The 17,051-nt window shown below is 47.6% G+C and overlaps 11 protein-coding genes across 11 annotated transcripts; 6 read left to right on the top strand and 5 right to left on the bottom strand.

Annotated features, from left to right (window-relative positions):
* Nucleotides 1-388: 388 nt before the first annotated feature.
* On the bottom strand, nt 389-721 carry DAD3 (Dad3p; the record flags this gene model as incomplete). The annotated part of the gene is made up of 2 exons (XM_076682063.1): nt 389-580; nt 629-721. 2 exons carry the CDS (start codon nt 719-721, stop codon nt 389-391), a joined length of 285 nt encoding a protein of 94 aa, XP_076544020.1.
* A 760-nt stretch (nt 722-1,481) lies between these two features.
* Nucleotides 1,482-3,239, top strand: FRE8 (putative ferric-chelate reductase; the record flags this gene model as incomplete). The annotated part of the gene is made up of 1 exon (XM_076682064.1): nt 1,482-3,239. One exon carries the CDS (start codon nt 1,482-1,484, stop codon nt 3,237-3,239), a length of 1,758 nt encoding a protein of 585 aa, XP_076544021.1.
* A 353-nt stretch (nt 3,240-3,592) lies between these two features.
* Nucleotides 3,593-5,058, top strand: AMA1 (Ama1p; the record flags this gene model as incomplete). Its single annotated transcript, XM_076682065.1, has 2 exons — nt 3,593-4,397; nt 4,466-5,058. The coding sequence occupies 2 exons, from the start codon at nt 3,593-3,595 to the stop codon at nt 5,056-5,058; spliced, it is 1,398 nt and encodes a 465-aa protein (XP_076544022.1).
* A 139-nt stretch (nt 5,059-5,197) lies between these two features.
* Nucleotides 5,198-6,874, bottom strand: MTC6 (Mtc6p; the record flags this gene model as incomplete). Its single annotated transcript, XM_076682066.1, has 1 exon — nt 5,198-6,874. One exon carries the CDS (start codon nt 6,872-6,874, stop codon nt 5,198-5,200), a length of 1,677 nt encoding a protein of 558 aa, XP_076544023.1.
* An 86-nt stretch (nt 6,875-6,960) lies between these two features.
* Nucleotides 6,961-8,301, top strand: DIE2 (dolichyl-P-Glc:Glc(2)Man(9)GlcNAc(2)-PP-dolichol alpha-1,2- glucosyltransferase; the record flags this gene model as incomplete). The annotated part of the gene is made up of 1 exon (XM_076682067.1): nt 6,961-8,301. One exon carries the CDS (start codon nt 6,961-6,963, stop codon nt 8,299-8,301), a length of 1,341 nt encoding a protein of 446 aa, XP_076544024.1.
* A 379-nt stretch (nt 8,302-8,680) lies between these two features.
* On the bottom strand, nt 8,681-10,207 carry SMI1 (Smi1p; the record flags this gene model as incomplete). The annotated part of the gene is made up of 1 exon (XM_076682068.1): nt 8,681-10,207. One exon carries the CDS (start codon nt 10,205-10,207, stop codon nt 8,681-8,683), a length of 1,527 nt encoding a protein of 508 aa, XP_076544025.1.
* A 703-nt stretch (nt 10,208-10,910) lies between these two features.
* TRVA0_001S09230 (uncharacterized protein) lies at nt 10,911-11,240 on the top strand (the record flags this gene model as incomplete). The annotated part of the gene is made up of 1 exon (XM_076682069.1): nt 10,911-11,240. One exon carries the CDS (start codon nt 10,911-10,913, stop codon nt 11,238-11,240), a length of 330 nt encoding a protein of 109 aa, XP_076544026.1.
* Nucleotides 11,241-12,807: 1,567 nt separating this feature from the next.
* Nucleotides 12,808-13,108, top strand: BNS1 (Bns1p; the record flags this gene model as incomplete). The annotated part of the gene is made up of 2 exons (XM_076682070.1): nt 12,808-12,902; nt 12,955-13,108. The coding sequence occupies 2 exons, from the start codon at nt 12,808-12,810 to the stop codon at nt 13,106-13,108; spliced, it is 249 nt and encodes an 82-aa protein (XP_076544027.1).
* Nucleotides 13,109-13,477: 369 nt separating this feature from the next.
* RPS19B (40S ribosomal protein eS19 RPS19B) lies at nt 13,478-14,006 on the bottom strand (the record flags this gene model as incomplete). The annotated part of the gene is made up of 2 exons (XM_076682071.1): nt 13,478-13,898; nt 13,987-14,006. 2 exons carry the CDS (start codon nt 14,004-14,006, stop codon nt 13,478-13,480), a joined length of 441 nt encoding a protein of 146 aa, XP_076544028.1.
* An 812-nt stretch (nt 14,007-14,818) lies between these two features.
* Nucleotides 14,819-15,782, top strand: PHB2 (prohibitin subunit PHB2; the record flags this gene model as incomplete). The annotated part of the gene is made up of 2 exons (XM_076682072.1): nt 14,819-14,978; nt 15,037-15,782. 2 exons carry the CDS (start codon nt 14,819-14,821, stop codon nt 15,780-15,782), a joined length of 906 nt encoding a protein of 301 aa, XP_076544029.1.
* A 389-nt stretch (nt 15,783-16,171) lies between these two features.
* On the bottom strand, nt 16,172-16,947 carry PAC10 (tubulin-binding prefolding complex subunit PAC10; the record flags this gene model as incomplete). Its single annotated transcript, XM_076682073.1, has 5 exons — nt 16,172-16,375; nt 16,424-16,618; nt 16,680-16,695; nt 16,756-16,881; nt 16,940-16,947. The coding sequence occupies 5 exons, from the start codon at nt 16,945-16,947 to the stop codon at nt 16,172-16,174; spliced, it is 549 nt and encodes a 182-aa protein (XP_076544030.1).
* Between the last annotated feature and the right edge of the window lie 104 nt (nt 16,948-17,051).

Raw genomic sequence — 17,051 nt, forward strand, 5'->3', positions numbered from 1 at the left:
AGCAACTTCTGTACCAGATGTGCCAGGCCAATTCAAACGTTAGAATTCGTAGAATTGAGCGAATCCGTAGTCCGATATTAAAAGTAGATTCTTGAGACTCTATCGTGGGTCCCATCTCCCCCCTGAGGCTAGTTGATTCCCAATATTATAGGCAACCATTAACAAATCTCATTCAGGAGGGGGAATACCTGACATAATTTCCATTGGCAGGTGACGGATTATCGTTCTCCTCTGGACTGATTCTCTCGAAATGCCAAATAATCTTTGAGTCCTTTCTTCTTCCCACTTGTTGAATGTAACCTGGTAGCTGAAGAAATGAAGAAAGCTTCCGGAAGGCTTCAACTTGTTGTTTTGAATAGTATGCATTGGAATAAAAGATACCAAATCGTTAATAAGCCGTTCCAGTATCTTCTTCTTCATCCTCCTGCATTTGTTCTCCCTGCTCCTGCTGGATGAAAATGCTGTACACAGATGCCTTGAGTAGAGTAGAAACAAGTGAAATCTTTGACTCAAGAGTCCGCAGAGTCTCCAGTATTTGAGGCGTTGGCACAACAGCTAGCCTGTGAACAGACTGAGATAGCTGGATCAAGTTAGTCCTACTTCCATTTTATCAAAGAGTTTGACATACCTTTTTCAAGTTCAACGACAATCTTTTATATTCGTCAAGCAACTCCTGCTCGATTTCAGAAACCTCCTGGCCCTTCTGCTCGTTCATTTCCATTCACCCGGTATCTATACCGACTTTGAGTACTCGAGAGTCGTATGCTTTCCACTTTGCTGTGGTGATGAAAACGCGTCGCGCGACACTACGAAACTTCGGTCCACCGTTACGCGCAGTCATCCCCCCCTATCGTAATGATCAATGGATACTATTATCAATAGAATAAAGAAATATCCCGAAAAAGTCGTTCAATTATGATATCCAGGAAGTAACATTGCGTCATTTCTACCCTTTGGAGAGGCATTGACCTCATTCAATCATAATGTACCAGCAAAATGCAATTTGGCCCACCGATTGAACGCTACTGTCACTCCCGCCGTTCCCAGACAGCACATAATAACGTTTTCGCACCCAATACAATAGCCCACGGCCAAATAGCACGGCCCCCTTTCTCGCATATGCCAGCCGGGGCACCCTCGGACTTCGATCCGGATTAACACCCACTACGGCAAATAGCCAACACGGCACCATTATTAATCAGTAGTAATCGGCTGGTAATGCCGTTAGGAGCCCCTAACGTACAGGTTATGCCGTCTCGGCGCAGTACTAAGCACGTTACGACTGCCGGATTGGGAAAGCGGCGGCTGATTGATAATTCCCAAGCACTGCATCAGCCCTGATCTGATAATTTCCGGTTTCCCCAACCTGATGCACAGCTAATTTCCTGGAAGCTCGACCTTATTGGCTACACGTATTGGACACTTGGTAGACTTTTTTCTTTTAAAAACTGCTAGTATTGTAGTATGATTTGAACGTGGTCATGTACGAAATATACCCCAAAGTGCCAAAAGAGGTCAAGAAGTACCGTACGTTCGTGACCCGAAAGTACGGGTACTATACCCTGGCCGCTGCCTTTGCATTCATCCTAGCAGTGTGCCTGTACAACTACTTATGGCCGCGACTGGCTGGTCGCAAGTCTCTGCGCCATAGAGCCGTCCCTACGCCTCGCCTGGGGCAACGCACAAACAGCTTCGTGTTCGTCTGGTCCAGGCTATTAGCACAGCTGAGTGTCAAAGTGTCGCTAATAGTCATTGGGTGGACCGTGGTACTGGGATACTTTGTGTTCAGCGAAACCAATAATGATCTGACCTTTCTGGTGAAGCGTTTAGGGCGGGTGAGTGTTGCTCTCATGCCCCCAGTATACTTCCTAACGCTTAAGCCTTCTCCTTTGCCGCACACATTCTACCTCCAGCTGTTGCCGTTCCACAAGTGGCTATCTAGGACTGTTGTGGTGATCGCAACGATCCATGGAGCGCTATATATCTATGTGTACTGCGTAACGGGCAAGCTTCACAAACTGCTCAAGCCAGCCAACCTTGCCGGGTTTGCAGCTACCGGTTGCTTCATTCTCATTGCTTTGACTTCGCTGAAGCCATTCCGGCGAAGATACTACCGAAGTTTTTTTGGAATCCACTATACATTGGCGTGGTTGTGCGTGGGCCTAGTATGGAAGCACTCGGCGCCGCCGTCGAATGATTATATGGCCCTCTGTGGGGCGATTCTAGTGGGCCAGATCTTTTACCGGGTGTACAAAACGGATCACATTAGTCTGCCTGTGCAGTTTGTATCGCCGACCCTCTATTTTGTATCTATCCCCAAATCAGCGCTTCCAAAGTGCCTGGGCACTCATTTCACACCTGGAGCCCACGTCAGAATAACATCGCCACTTAGCCAGGTGTCTACGTGGTTCCAGTCTTCGCATCCATATACCATTGCATCGCTTCCTCATCAGGATACACTTGACTTGGTCATCCGGAAGACTCAGTACCCTATTAAGATGAGAAAGGACTATTCCATCAACGGCCCTTACAAATCGCTGCCAGACACGTTCATGGAAGCGGTGCACAAGGGCCTTATACGTCGTGTCCTGTTTGTAATTGGCGGGTCGGGCATTGCATTCGGAGCCCCAGTACTGCGTTACCTCAAGTTCCACAATGTTAAGGTCAAGATGCTGTGGGCTATTCGCGATGAGAGAGACGTTCGTGTACTGGAGATGCTGGGATTACAAGACTCGGTCAATAACCAGGAGATTGAGGTCTATGTCACGGCCCAGACTGCTGTTTCCAGATCGTTGCTCCAGCGCAAGTCGTCAGTCATGTCCATTGAAGAACACATGTTTGGTAAAGAGCGTGAACAGAACGATGATGAGGGTCTGGGCATCTCCATTGACAATTATCACTGTAACGCTCCGGAACAGGCGTCTTTGGTTAGTCATGGAGACAATAAGATGTACTCGACAATTGAATACGTCGACTACGATGAATTTTCAGATGAAGAGTGTACGCCACAGATTTTCAACTATCGGCCTGTGCTCAACTTGCGGTTGAAATACTGGCTGTGTGGTCTCACTACAGACAACAATGACTGCTGCTGCATTGATCAGTTGCTGGACATTGGCCCGCAGGAGCGCGAAGGTGCGTGGGTTGTAACATCTGGAGCAGATAGGCTCGTTACAGAAACCAAGAAATGGGCCAACCAAAACGGCTTCTCCTTCCTACAAGAGGAGTTTACTTTGTAATTCTCAAAAAGTCTACTACGTGAACGATTTACCTTATCGAAGGAGTCTAAGTCTACTCCGTTATTCTTTCACTAGGTACCAACGAATTTTTTTCTTTTTGAACAATTAGTATTCTCAACAATACCGGTAATACTTTGAAAAATAGTTACGATGTATTTATATAGTTTGAATCTTTTCAACAACAGACTCAAGATTTCGAGTATCACTGGTACCATGTTGTCACCCCTTATAAAGTTGCATCGCCATCACAACCCCTCCTTCATAGCACATACAACCGACAAGCTCCTTTCAACAGTTCCTGCTAATTATATACGTGCTAGGATTCGTTTTTGGGTCTTTTTGGATTTTTGGAAATGTTGGCTAGTTCAGACCGGTTCATTCCTTCCAATTCCTCGGTCGCTAGCTTCCACTTCTCAGGGAAAGTGGACTACTATGAAGACATACACCAGCAGGCCATTGCGGCAGCCCTGGGCTTTGAGAGTCTAAACGCAAAAGTGTTCAATTTTGCGCCATCTGTCGCTCCAATGGACGTGGACGAAGACTCGTCCAGTGGGATAACGACCCTGTCGTCCAAATCAGCTCAAAAGAAGGTCTCGTCCAATGACTTGACCCTCATTAATTCTGAGCACTACGAGTCGAGATTCTGTCCCTCTATTGGCAGACTCGACACTGCTAGCCGGGTCAAGCGCAAGCATGACCGAGTGCTGTCCCACGTCCCGTACCGAATGCTGACAGCTTGCGGTCTCGCCAATGACTTTTACTGCACTTTGCTCGCATGGTCTATAAAGACTGGCCATGTAGCTGTTGGATTGAGATCCCAGGTTTGTATTTGGAGCGAACCAGACGGGGCTAATATCCTTGATCTTCCGGAGGGGTACAGTGCAGTTACCTGCCTAGCGTTCTCTGTCGATAATATTCTTGCCATTGGGCGGAGGGACGGCTCTATTATGTTTTACGACCTTGACCGTGACGAGCTGAAAGCTGTTTATATTCATGTTGACGGTTCATTGTGCAGCATGATATGGCTGCCTGGAAGTTCTGAAAGCCTATTTGTTGGAGACGATATTGGCAGTGTTATCCATCTCAAAATATGCATTGACAATGGAATCTTCGTGTGGAAGACCCACACCATAAAGGTTCACACACAACAGATTTGTGGTTCGCATATTACCCCTTTTTTTTTACTACCTAGATGCTACGAAAATGTTAACTAACCGGATTTGTAGGAATTGCAATTAGCCAGAATTTGACCCAGATGGCCATAGGCGGTAACGACAATCTCGTAACGCTGTGGGATATTACTGATGTAGACGACCCCGTCCTTCAATTCCGCATGGCCCATCGCGCTGCGGTTAAGGCGCTGGCATTCTGCCCTTGGAACCCAGGATTACTTGCAACAGGAGGCGGTACGCACGACAGAACTGTGAGATTCTGGCACACGCACTCGGGCGCTCTGCTCAGCGCCCACAACGTGAAGGGCCAGATTACGTCAATTATCTGGTCGAGGCATCTGCGTCAGCTCGCTGTTACTTTTGGGTTCGGCGATCACGAAAGCCCCGTCCTAATTGGAGTCTACAATTACCATAACTTCAAGCCATTGATCCGAATTCCAGCAGTTATTGGAACTAGAGTGCTCACTGCCGCAGAGTCCCCCGATGGTTCAAAGATTTGCCTCATTGCTAATGACGACACGGTGAGGTTTTATGAAATTTGGGGCAACAATGGAGGGAAAATAGCCACTGCGTCTGAGGGGCTCTTTCAAAGCGATATTATTGATATGATTGAAGGAATTGACAAAGAGCGCGAAGTTATTCGCTAATAATTCTACTTCTGGGAGAAATGCATTACAAATGGGAAAGTACATAAAGGTTCAATAAATATTTAGTTAGTAGACGTCATGAGAGCCTCTCTCAGCCTCATCAATTTACCACTTGCAGGGACATAGCGGCGGGAACTTGTTAAGCAGGGACACCTTCATACTCTTCACTGGACGGCTTGTTGCTCAATCGTTTCCATCTGAACCGCGCCCGTCGCAGCGGCACCTTATCCATCCGCAGAAGGAGGATAATGCCGAGTAATACCACAATTACCGCTCCACCCACTGCAATCTGCGCCACCTTGTTTCGGTTATAAAAGCTTATGCGGTAGGAACACTGGGCATATGGCCCACCCGTGACCCAGCAGTCATCTACTGATATCGAATTCATATCTATCCACACGGGGAAGTCAAAATCAGTGTCGTTCAGGGCCGAAAGGCCCTGGACCAACTTAATGGCTGCCGTATTCTGGAGAGTCGTCCGCGGCACGCTAAAAGTCGTGTTGTCAATGCATGCCTCATCAGCGTCGAAATAAGTGGCCGGCTTGTCGCCCAATTTCCATTCATACGCCTTTTCTCCTACCCGACACAGCGGGCGGTATTTTTCGTAGCAATTACCGACCCGCCATCCATCTTCATATAGCAGTGCACACTTATACGCCACCGGTCCGTTATTGGTAGACGTAGACGAATTGCGCACTGTACTTGGTTCCTGAGGCGCCCACGACCACATGGCCTGGTCCACTGTGGGAACGAGCTCGGACAGAGACTCTAGCGGAGTATTCAAAACAGGAGTATAACCGCATCTAACAAAGTCATCCAAGTTGTCGCTGTTGAATGGCATATCAGGCACGTCATAAAGCGTGCGCCATGATTGCAGCGCTCTTGATTCAATTTCTTCAAGATATCCACCGGAACTGTTCAAAAGCTGCTTGCACGCATCATACGAGCTGTTTGTATAATGCAGCTCGTAGCTGTGGTTACCAAAATACGGGGTATCATTCTGAGTGCTGCTCACAATGAACATGGCGTCAGTGTCGTTGGTCACATTGTAGGACGCAGTAGCCGCCAAGCTCACGTTCCTCGCACTAACTAGAATCCGTTTCTGGATCTCCAGAAGGAAGTAATGTGAAGTGGGGAATCCGTCCGCGGATTCTCCGTTATCATCGTAGGTTTCTCCATGCTGGCGGTCATATGCCAAATTCGATGGAGTATACAGCTTATTACCAAATATCCCCCTGATCAAGTCAGACAGCTGATACTTTGGGGTCCCCCCTTTCTTCTGATCGGTGCCATTTAACGAATGTAAGTCCAATTCCAACAATAAAGAGCTCACTGCGAGGTTGTTGTCCGTCTGCGATATATACACAGCAATTCGCTCCAAAACACTGGCGATGGTCACATTCGTCTGGCATTTGAACTCATCTCCATCCCCATCCTTTACTTGTACTGTTTGGCCAGCCGCTCCTCCTCCTGAAGGAAGCTTCCCGGGACATAGCTGCCAGCTACTGTTTGCTTCGCTCCAGTACACATCTAAATGATAGAGCGTGTATCCGAGCTCCAGCGCCTCAGAGAGCGCATCAAGCCCCAGATCTGTGTATCCCGATTGGTGGAAGATGGTCGGCTGAAGCCTGATCCCAAAGTAGGAATTCTGGTCGATGCTGACATTATAGGATACGTCTCTCTCGGTCCGAATCGCGGTATAGGTATACGACGGAAGACACACCAACCTTCCAGAACATGAATCGTTCGCCAATGTGAACCCGAATGCTGCTGTCCATAGCAAGCAAAATACCAGGTACCCACTTAATATATTCATGGCATCTCTCTTCGTCTTGTCGGACACCGGGGAATGTTCGTGATTTGGGACTCGGGGACAGCCAAACCCCTTCTCTTTGGCCAAGGATGTCTCGACTAAGCCAGGTAAAGTACCTCGCGACGCTGGCCGCCGGGGTTTATGCCTTTCGATTGGTCAATCAAATTGTTCAGGAGCCTTACCTGGATGAGATCTTCCACGTTCCCCAGACCCGGCAGTATTGTGCCGGGGACTGGAAGACGTGGGACCCAAAGATCACGACCCCTCCGGGCCTCTATGTGCTGGGGGTCGCCTACGCTAAGCTGTTGAGTCTCTTCCAGCGGAGCGAAGTGTCATGTACACTCAAGCAGCTGAGGCATTTGAACTTCACGGGGGTCAACGTTGTGCTTCCCACTCTGGTGTTCATGCTGACCCAGGACCTAAACACAAGCGTAGCCATTGTCAGCTTCCCACTGGTAGCGTTCTACAGCACTCTGTACTACACGGATGTGTGGTCGACTGCTATGGTTCTTATGGCGCTGGTCGTTGGGTCGCGGTCGCGGTCAATTGTGGGCACTGTGCTCTCAGGGGTAATTGCCTTGGCATCCATTGCATTCCGGCAGACCAACGTCATCTGGGCGGCGTTTACAGCAGTAGTTTTGGTCCAGAAGCAGATTCCGCGGTCCAGATTAGGCGGGGTGAGTTTCCTCGAAGAGACCAAGCGGTTTGTGTTGCATCTGCTTTACTCACCGGCCGTAGTCATCCCGTATGTCGTAGTTGGGGGCGTTTTCCTCGGCTTGGTGCGCTACAATGGGGGAATTGCGCTTGGAGATAAAGATAATCACGCTGTCAACGTTAATATCCCCCAGATCTTCTACTGCACGCTGTTCTGGATGTTCTTTTCGTGGCCGTTGTGGCTTGACTGGCATCATGTTCAAAGGTACCTCGTGAGCAATTTCTCGTCGGTAGCGCGAGTTGTGAGATATGTGGTGCTGTGTGCTGCCATTGCATATGTTATCAAAGAGCTGACGATTGTCCATGCGTTCATGCTTGCAGACAACCGGCACTATGTCTTTTATCTCTGGCGGCGCCTTATCCACCCCCCGGCTCCATACCGCAATCTCAAGTACATAATGGTTCCGTTCTACCACGCGGGTATGTGGTCTTTCCTCAAGAGCATCAACTACCAGGCTGTGGGCAGGATCACGCCCATTGCGCTAATTGGTGCCACAGCGCTGGCCATCATCCCGAGTCCATTGCTCGAGCCGCGGTACTATGTGATGACCTATGTCCTGTGGCGAACGTTGTTGGTTGGGCCGCGATCACAGGGTCGTCTTGCCCTGGAGTGGGTGTGGTACATGGCCATCAACGCTTTCACTCTTTACATGTTCCTTTACAGGCCGTTCAAGTGGCAGTCTGAGCCGGAGAATTGGCAGCGCTTCATGTGGTAATCCTCTCTCACTGCGGGAGTACTACGAGATATCATTGAATAGGCATGACTATTCAATTGTGATCCATCAAAACTCTATGTACATTATTACAATTCGTCAATTGCGATTGATTCCAAGCAAAAAATGACTTCCAAGCTACCTTGGTATTTATTCGAGGGCCAGCCCTCGAGCTCCCGTAGCTGGGGGCTCTGCCCCCAACCCTCCGTATTATCTGCCAAAACCTCCGCGTAGCGGAGCTACAGGGGGGTTTGGGGGGACTGGTCCCCCCAATTGCAATAGCACTTGGAGTGTATTCGAGGGCCAGCCCTCGAGCTCCCGTGGCTCCGCTACGCGGAGGAGCACTAGACGGCTAAATAATAATAATAATATATGACATGCGTTATATTTCAACCTCACTGAGCTCTTCATCCTTGAGAAGATCAATTTCGTCGTCTTCATCGCCATCAATTGGTTTTGTGCTTTCCGTTTTCTCTATCTCAGTAGACTTTTTCTCTTCTACTGGCTCCTTCTTCACCACTTCCTCGCTATTCGAATCCTTATCCTCCTTATCTTGGCTTGCTTCGGTCTTGCTATCATTAGCCTCAGCCTTGTCCAGATCCTTTGCGGTATCCTGCTCAGTAGAATCCTTCTCAGGCTCCTCCTTCTCGGCAGTAGTAGAATCAATTGTAGGAGAAGTAATAGTAGTAGGCTCCTCCGGGACGAGTGGAGATTTTGGAGTAGCCTCAATGGTGCCCGGAAGGTTGGTCGTCGAGGTCATAGGCGAAATAAGCTTGCCCGAAGTTCGCCTAGCATTAGTGGGGCTCGAATTCCTCGTAGAAGGAGTAGAAGTATGCGATTGACGTCGCGATGCAGCTGCAGTAGAGTTCGGCAGGGTAGATGGAGACTGCGTGCGGGCTGGCGCTGCCTTGCGCGACTGCCGCTGATGTCTGTCGACCCGCGATCGAAGCACGTCAAAGTACGACACAAGCCGCCCATTGGGGGCCCTGAACCTAAAGTCGCCATGCTCGAGATCATCATCAATGTAATGTTCGCCGTTCTCCAAATCGTCGGCAAAAGTAGCCAGGAAATGCGCCCATGATGGAGCAACCACGTACTTGCGGTCAAAATCACGCCCAAACAGAATCACCTGGCCCCATCGGCCCTTGGGGCCCGGAGCCAGGTCCACGCCAATGTTATTGCCCTCAAAATCCTTGGCCAGAGGGATCCATGCCGGATGCGCGTACACTCTCTGAATTGCACCCTCCGGAACAGACTCTTGACGCTCTAGCCACGACAGCTGTGGAGGGCGGCCTCCCTGCTGTGGTAGCTTTCGAGAAGGACCTGGCGCCTCTCGTTGTTTCTGCTGGCGCTGTTGCTGCAGCATTCTGTTGATTTTGATCGCAGTAGTCTTCCAAGTGTCCCATTCCTCGGCAATTCCCTCCAAATCTAGCAAGGTGATGCCAAAAATGAGGCCACACGGCATTCCTCCTCGCTCCTGGCCGTCGTGGACCATAAGCGCGTCCCGCACGTCCAGCGGCAGAGTGCAGTCGAGATCAGCCTCCAGCTCATTCAGGTCTGCCGAGGTCGCAGGGTAATTGAGCTGATCAAACAGCTCTGCATAATGCATCTCGATCCAGCGGTCAATTCGACGGAACGACACAGCCGGAGCTGGAGGCGGAGGGATTCCCTCTGCGTAGTCCTGGAGCGGGATCCCGCCATTACCCAGCTGGTTGGACCGCATACCGGGTGTGTATGGGACGCGGTTAACCGACGAGTTCGAAGAAGACGCCAGATGGGTCGACGAGTTGGCTCCCTGCGCGTTACCATAGGGGTGATTCCCATTGCCATAGGGGTGGTTATTCGCACCTCCGCCATATGGGTGGCTCGTCCCGTCTAGTGAAGTCGAAGACGAGTTGCCCAGAGGCATCAAGCCCGGTCGCGAGAACGCTTCGCTCTCTGGGGCATCGGACCGAGGCGCCCTTGGGCCCCGGGAATCGTACGAGGCGTATCGGTCATTTGTCGTCACCGAGTGGAAAAACGACTGCACGGTATTAAAGAAATTCATCACACACTGTCGCCCTACAAAAGGGTTTTATGTTTACGGTCGTTCTATTCTATGGTATAAAAAAGCTGCTCTATGGCTGAGAGCGTTCTCCTCTACAAACACAGCCGAGCAAGAATCAGGGTATCTACAAGTCTGACAAAATACAAATAAACTCGATAAAAATGATGAAAAAAAGATGTCAACCGCAAGCCTGAAGAGAGGCTTCAAATGCTGCTGGCCTTGCAATGGCTGTTTAAGAAGTTTGGTGTTTGTAGAGGAAAAAAGGGGGCTTACGCATGCGTGGCATTCGGTGGGTACACACCGCCGCCGATGGGCATTCATCTGAAACAACTTAAAAATGGCAACACTGGCATTCTTCTATTAATTTAGGCTTTTATTTGCGGTCGATGGAGTTGCTATCTAAATATCTGGTTCTCTGGAGGTGGTGATTCTGTTTTCTGCTAGGACTCTGGGTCGTTAAAGTTGATGCTGTGGAACCTTTTGGTTGGATTATGGCCTGAGACGCGGTTGGAGGCGGTTTCGGGGCTTTTTTTTTTTCACTCCGACAAGCCTGTTGGTAACTTACATGGTATTACTCAATGCAGGTGCAATAGGCGAGAGCGCGCTAGACTATAGACCTGCATGGATCTTTCTGGCTCATTGCCGTTGTTTTATGTGGTGGAGCTGTGCTGGGTTATGCTTTGATACGAGGCTACGCCGCATGAGCCGCATTGTATTCAGGGGTAACCATTATCTCCGCTGCTTGTTAAAGCCCTACGAAAAAAGATTTGCTACCCTCAATTGTTATCAGTTGTTATCGCTCTATTTACCACTAATCTTGCTGAAATTGATGGTGGAGAGAATTTACGTCATACGGGTACAGCCATGGACTGGCCAGACGTTATTATTCTTATAACATGATAACTTATGGATAATACAGAAAGTATAGGACTTTTATCGCTCCATGATACAAGTATTTCTGCTCTTTTGGAGGTTTGATTTGACTGATTAAGCTAAATGATATCAATCGGTCTTTTTTATGTTTATGCATTGAATATTAACGCGGTATACGCCAACCACGCAGTACATCTTCTATTAAAGCCATTTTAATCGCGACTGAATTGGAGAGTGCCTACCGACGCTACTATATTGTAGATGGATTTTCAGGTTTTAAATATTGAAGTGCCATTCCTATTTGAGCTAAGATTGCTTGACCTGACTATGTACCTGATTACAGCTAACTAAGTTACAGTACTTTGTTAAAAGCAATACTGTTGGCATTCATGAGATTGATAAATTGGAAATTATCCCTAGTACTACCGGTAGTATGAATTTAATGATATTAAGGCCAATCTGCTGCCTTTCTGTCTTGAAATTTGAGTGAGTTGCTACACTGTACTTCCGCTTATACACGGCGTTTTTTGTACGGTATTAAGGAGCTTATTGACCTTACTAGTAGAGATTACCAAAAAAATCACTTCTAGATTCTCCAGAACAACGAAAAATGCTATAAAATATAGATGTGATGCATGTGAGAGTAATTGGTCGCCAGTTTAATCCCTTAGGTTTGCAGAAGAACAAATTTGCAACCCATTTTACGTTAACCGGGTGTAAAAAAAAAGAGCGAGTCCAAAGTATTTCTACGTACACCTTATACCCCCCTCTCAATACAATCACAACAATATTACAGCAATTGGGGCCATATTTTTAGCATTCCTTCTGATCGTATGAACTTCTACCTACCGCATTGAATGAGCTGCTATCGAGCGCACCAACAAATCCAACGTTAGCAATTGGGAAAACAATTGTTCAACTGTGCTGAAGATGAATCCACAAACAATGCAAGCCATTTAGCCACGAGAAAACAGTTTGAAGAATCTACCTCAACTACGGGGATGGCAATAATAAGGGGAGTGAACGACATGTATAGGCTGCAGTAGGAAGATATCTATCTTGTATAAGCTAGCTTCTACAGCTAGGACTACCCAAGATCGAATCAGCCATACACCATGTCCAATTTATTGAATCAGCCTAATAGTACTATATTCGATTTTTTATGTGTAGTACAAAAGATTAGATGTTTAAGACGTACCAACTGCCATCTATCAAAACAATGGTATTGCGGACACATCTGTCTCGCATCTCGGCTGATTAAAAACATAAAAAATAAATGACCCCACGTACTTATCCAATGATCGTGCAAACAGGGATTTATCGGCAAGGAGACGCGTGTTTTTAATTGTTGACAGCCTATCAGAACGGAGTTTTGAGCATATTATTTTTTTTTTGGGCGACGCGGATCGGTGCATACACTTTTTTCCTTCATTAGTTTCCTCTTTGGGAAATTTGTAAACAAACCGCTCCCCCCGACGCGTCTACTTATAAATACGCCGTTTGTAACCTCTCCCTTTTCTCCTTTTTTTCATTATCCATCAGAATTTCAACCCAAAATCGACACTTAAACATTGATACCACTACCAAAAATGTCTACTCAGCAGGTCAACATCGAGCCACTTCACCACAACGTGCCAAAGGGCAACGCTCTGCATCGACAGCTCCTGAACCGAAGCATGAAAGGGTAAGTTTACTACGATATCATAGGTATTGACAAAGATGACTAACAAGCTTAGACAAAACTTCGCATCGCCAACTGACTCGCTTATGTCTCCTTGCTCTCAAAAGATCCAGGCCCATAAGAACAAGCATTTCCAGCGGGCCAAGCCACAAATGCTCTTCAAGCAGTTCTCACACGTCAAGTCTGAGGACGACGGGTTTGGCTTGTAAACGAACATCTGAACAACTTTTGCATGATATACCATGAACTATTTATTTACTTTATTCTACATTATTATAATAATCCGCATTTTTCTGCTCTCATCTTCCACATTACCGAGTACAGTACAGTACACTACGTTACCGAAGGCCATTATTAGAGACATTTGATCTGAATGTGATCGACTTGAATCTATATACCCCCAGTAATTTACATTAATAATTCAAAAAGAATCTACTCATTCAAACTGAATGTGTTGAATTATTACTCATTCAACAGAAGAGTGAATGGTTGAATTATAACTGGGTATAAATCTACTGCAACTTTTTGCGTTTTTTTATTACATTATACAAGTTCCCGTAATACTTAAACTTTTTCGTTTACTCGTCATCCTCAGCCTCCAAAGTCTGGAGAGCGATTCGGTCCAAATCTCGCTGGCCGTTCTCGGAGATTCGTCGGCCACCGTTCTTGGACTGCTCAAGAACGCCGATCTTCTCAAGAGCCTGGACAACCTTTCGGTTCACAGAGCCAGAAGCGTCCTTGTGGTGGGATGGTCGGGTGCCTCGGTTGACAGCATTGCCGTAGTGCTTGTTGAGTCGGCCAATACCAATGTCCTTGTGCAAGTAGATGTGTCGGGCAATAGAAGCGGATCGCTTGTAGAACCAGCCCTCAGCGTCCTGTGGTGGGAGCTCGTTAGAGGAAGAAGTCTTGACCAGCTCGACGTAACCTGGAACCTCGAGCTTGCCCTGTCGCTGCAGGAACTTGGCGTAGTTCTCAATGAACTGCTGAGCTGGAACGTCTCTATATTCACACACTTTGGTTAGCCAATCCTCCTCGAAAATTAAAAGGGCAATATCTCAGCCTCTTATTATTTCATGTCTGAACGTACCGAACGGAAACACCTGGCATCTTGTGTATTGGATTGGGGGTTAATACCTGTCGTCGATTACGGGTGGTTTGGTGGTGATTATTGAAAAAAATTGATTTGTTGGACCGACTGCCGGCTATGCGCGCGGGGCCCGGTATGCCACGGAATTTTCCCCCTTAGGCAACTCCCAAATGCTTCCCAGAGGCTCCCGTTGGGAGTTTCAAAACTGCCACTTTCAAAATTTCACAAAAACACAGTCACAGGCCATGTGCTGTGAAATACGGGTAAGCGTACATATCAGTACAAAATACATTTCGAATCGACAGGCATGGCTGCGCTGGTTAGTTCGGAGTAAAGACATATTTATTAGAAAAATGCCAAATACGCATCTTGGGATTGAGGTTACAAGAGACGGCTATTTAATTGGGTATTCGTTGTTAGTTGTTCAGAGTGTGAAATGCTTATCGATCAATCATTCCTGACTGTATATGTATGTGTATGTATGTAGGTAGACAGCTGAGGACTGCAGCACTACACAATTCCAACCCACCAGGAACATCGTAATAGCCATAGCGAGTATTGCACCACGATCCCTCCGCGAAGCGGAGCGACGGGGTCTGGGGCAGCGCCCCAGGTTGAAAAAATATCAATAAACTGTATGACTTGTAACCCATTGCCATTATAACGCGCCTGTAGGCGGCGCTCGCTCCATGTTGAGGTAGCGCGCCGCACCAGTGTCTCAAAATTACATAATCCACCCACTAAACCTTACTAATGGTCCCATTTAACGCGATAGGGTGGTGGTGGTGATGGAATGGATTGATCTGGGGGGCAAATCTTCAATTAAACAACAATGAACAACCAGGATCCGTGGACGAAGTTTGCGCGACAGCTGCAGCAACAGGCTCGGAAGACTGGATCCCAGGGCGCGCCCAAGGGTCTATTTGCCGGTATGGGCGGCATTGTGCTTCTGGGTATTGGTGCCTTGACTGTTTCCCAGGCTCTATTCAACGGTAAGCCCACCACATACAATAATATTGTTATGGGGACGAAAATGCTAACTTTATCTAGTGGATGGTGGTCACCGGGCAATTATTTATTCGCGATTGGGTGGTGTTAAGCCCCAGATTTACAATGAGGGTACTCATTTTGTCATTCCATGGGTCCAGACGCCTATCATCTACGACGTGCGAGCCAAGCCACGAAATGTGGCGTCCTTGACTGGCACCAAGGATCTCCAGATGGTGAACATCACGTGCCGAGTACTGTCGCGACCGCGAGTGGAGTCGTTGGCTACTATTTACCGAACCCTGGGCAAGGACTACGACGAGCGGGTTCTTCCATCGATTGTCAACGAGGTGCTGAAGGCGGTGGTTGCGCAATTCAATGCGTCTCAATTGATCACCCAGCGAGAGCGAGTGTCGCGAATGGTGCGAGACAGCCTTATGAAGCGAGCTTCCAAGTTCAATTTGCTGTTAGACGACGTTTCCATCACGTACATGACTTTCAGTCCGGAGTTCACGGCTGCTGTGGAGGCCAAGCAGATTGCGCAGCAGGAGGCGCAGCGAGCGGCATTCATTGTCGATCGGGCCCGACAGGAGAAGCAGGGATTCATTGTCAAGGCCCAGGGTGAGGCCAAGGCTGCGGAGCTGATTGGTGAGGCGATCAAGAAGTCCAAGGACTACGTTGAGCTGAAGCGAATTGACACGGCGCGAGAGATTGCGCAGATTCTGTCGCAGTCCGGCAATAGAGTTCTTTTAGACAACGATTCGCTGTTGTTGAACGTTGCATCTGATTTGCGAAATCAGGGTAAATAAGTCATATTATCCTTTTTTTTATTGTGTATATTCCCTCTAACAGAATAAATCTTTCCATATTCTCATTGGTAATTGTGTATATTCCGTCTAACCGTTAGATTATAAATCAAAAAGCTTGGTTTACTGTATTCGAGGGCCAGCCCTCGAGCTCCCGTAGTTGGGGGCTCTGCCCCCAAACCCCCGTCGAATCTTCGTCAACCAAACCTCTCCGCGTAGCGGAGCCCCAGGGGGGTTTGGGGGGACTGGTCCCCCCATTAGTACTGGTACTATAGTTATTTGGTACTTCGATAGAATCGCTAACAGAATAAATTTTTTCCATATTCTCATTAATAGCTGTGGTTACTTCATTGATATATGATGTCTAATACTTTGGATATGGTAGGTCATAATTATTTCGCCTTTTCTTTCTCAAGGGCTCGCTGCTGGACATCCCAATTATATACTCGGGCAGTGTTAACCTGCATAATGGTAATGTTTTCTCGCAGGAATTCCAAGTCGTCTTCACAGATCTGCTGCGACTTCTTTGCAGAGTCAAGCTTGGACTCCAAAAGCTCAATTGCTTCAGAAGTAGTATACTCCAGCATGACATTGGCCTATTTCAGTTAGTATGCATCCCCTGATAAATAAAGGTGGCTACTTACTCCGAGCCAGAGATGAACGCGGTCAGTTGGAGCAACCGCAGCTTTGGCATATAATGTGTCGTTCAATTCGTAATTCGTCTCAATCTTTTCGTCACTGTCTTTCCTGCTATCGATGAATCGGACCATGTCAAGCGTTTTCTCAATATCGGGGATCTTTTCCCGCAATCCAGCTAATCTGCTGGCTGTGCTAGTCTCCTAATCAATGCTGGTTAGAATATCAGCACAAACAAAATTGATGGGTGGAGTAATTGCGTACCATGTATTTGTATTTCCTTAAAACATGATGTAGTTAGTATTCGAATCAATCAGGGCCAAAGTTTTGGGTCACTTACTGGATCATCTCTTGGAACTTGTTGAGCATTGGCTCGACCTGGGATCGGTCTTTGACGTATTCTTCGACATTTTCCACAAAAGGGGCCTGTGGAATACCTCTTGGGTTCACGTAATTTGGATCTGGCCTAAAAATATGGAGCGAATGTTAGTTGTTGTTTTTGTAAACGAGGTTTGTATACTCACAGTGACATGGCTTGTACGTGATATATAGTGGGGGTTAGCGAACATATCACCACCGACATATTCAAATCACTGTCCCAACACTACCGCGGTATTGTAGAGCTGAGGGTGGGCG

Source organism: Trichomonascus vanleenenianus (assembly GCF_965637985.1).
Source record: "Trichomonascus vanleenenianus strain CLIB 3782 genome assembly, contig: TRVA0_001S, whole genome shotgun sequence".
Lineage (NCBI taxonomy): Eukaryota > Fungi > Ascomycota > Dipodascomycetes > Dipodascales > Trichomonascaceae > Blastobotrys > Blastobotrys vanleenenianus.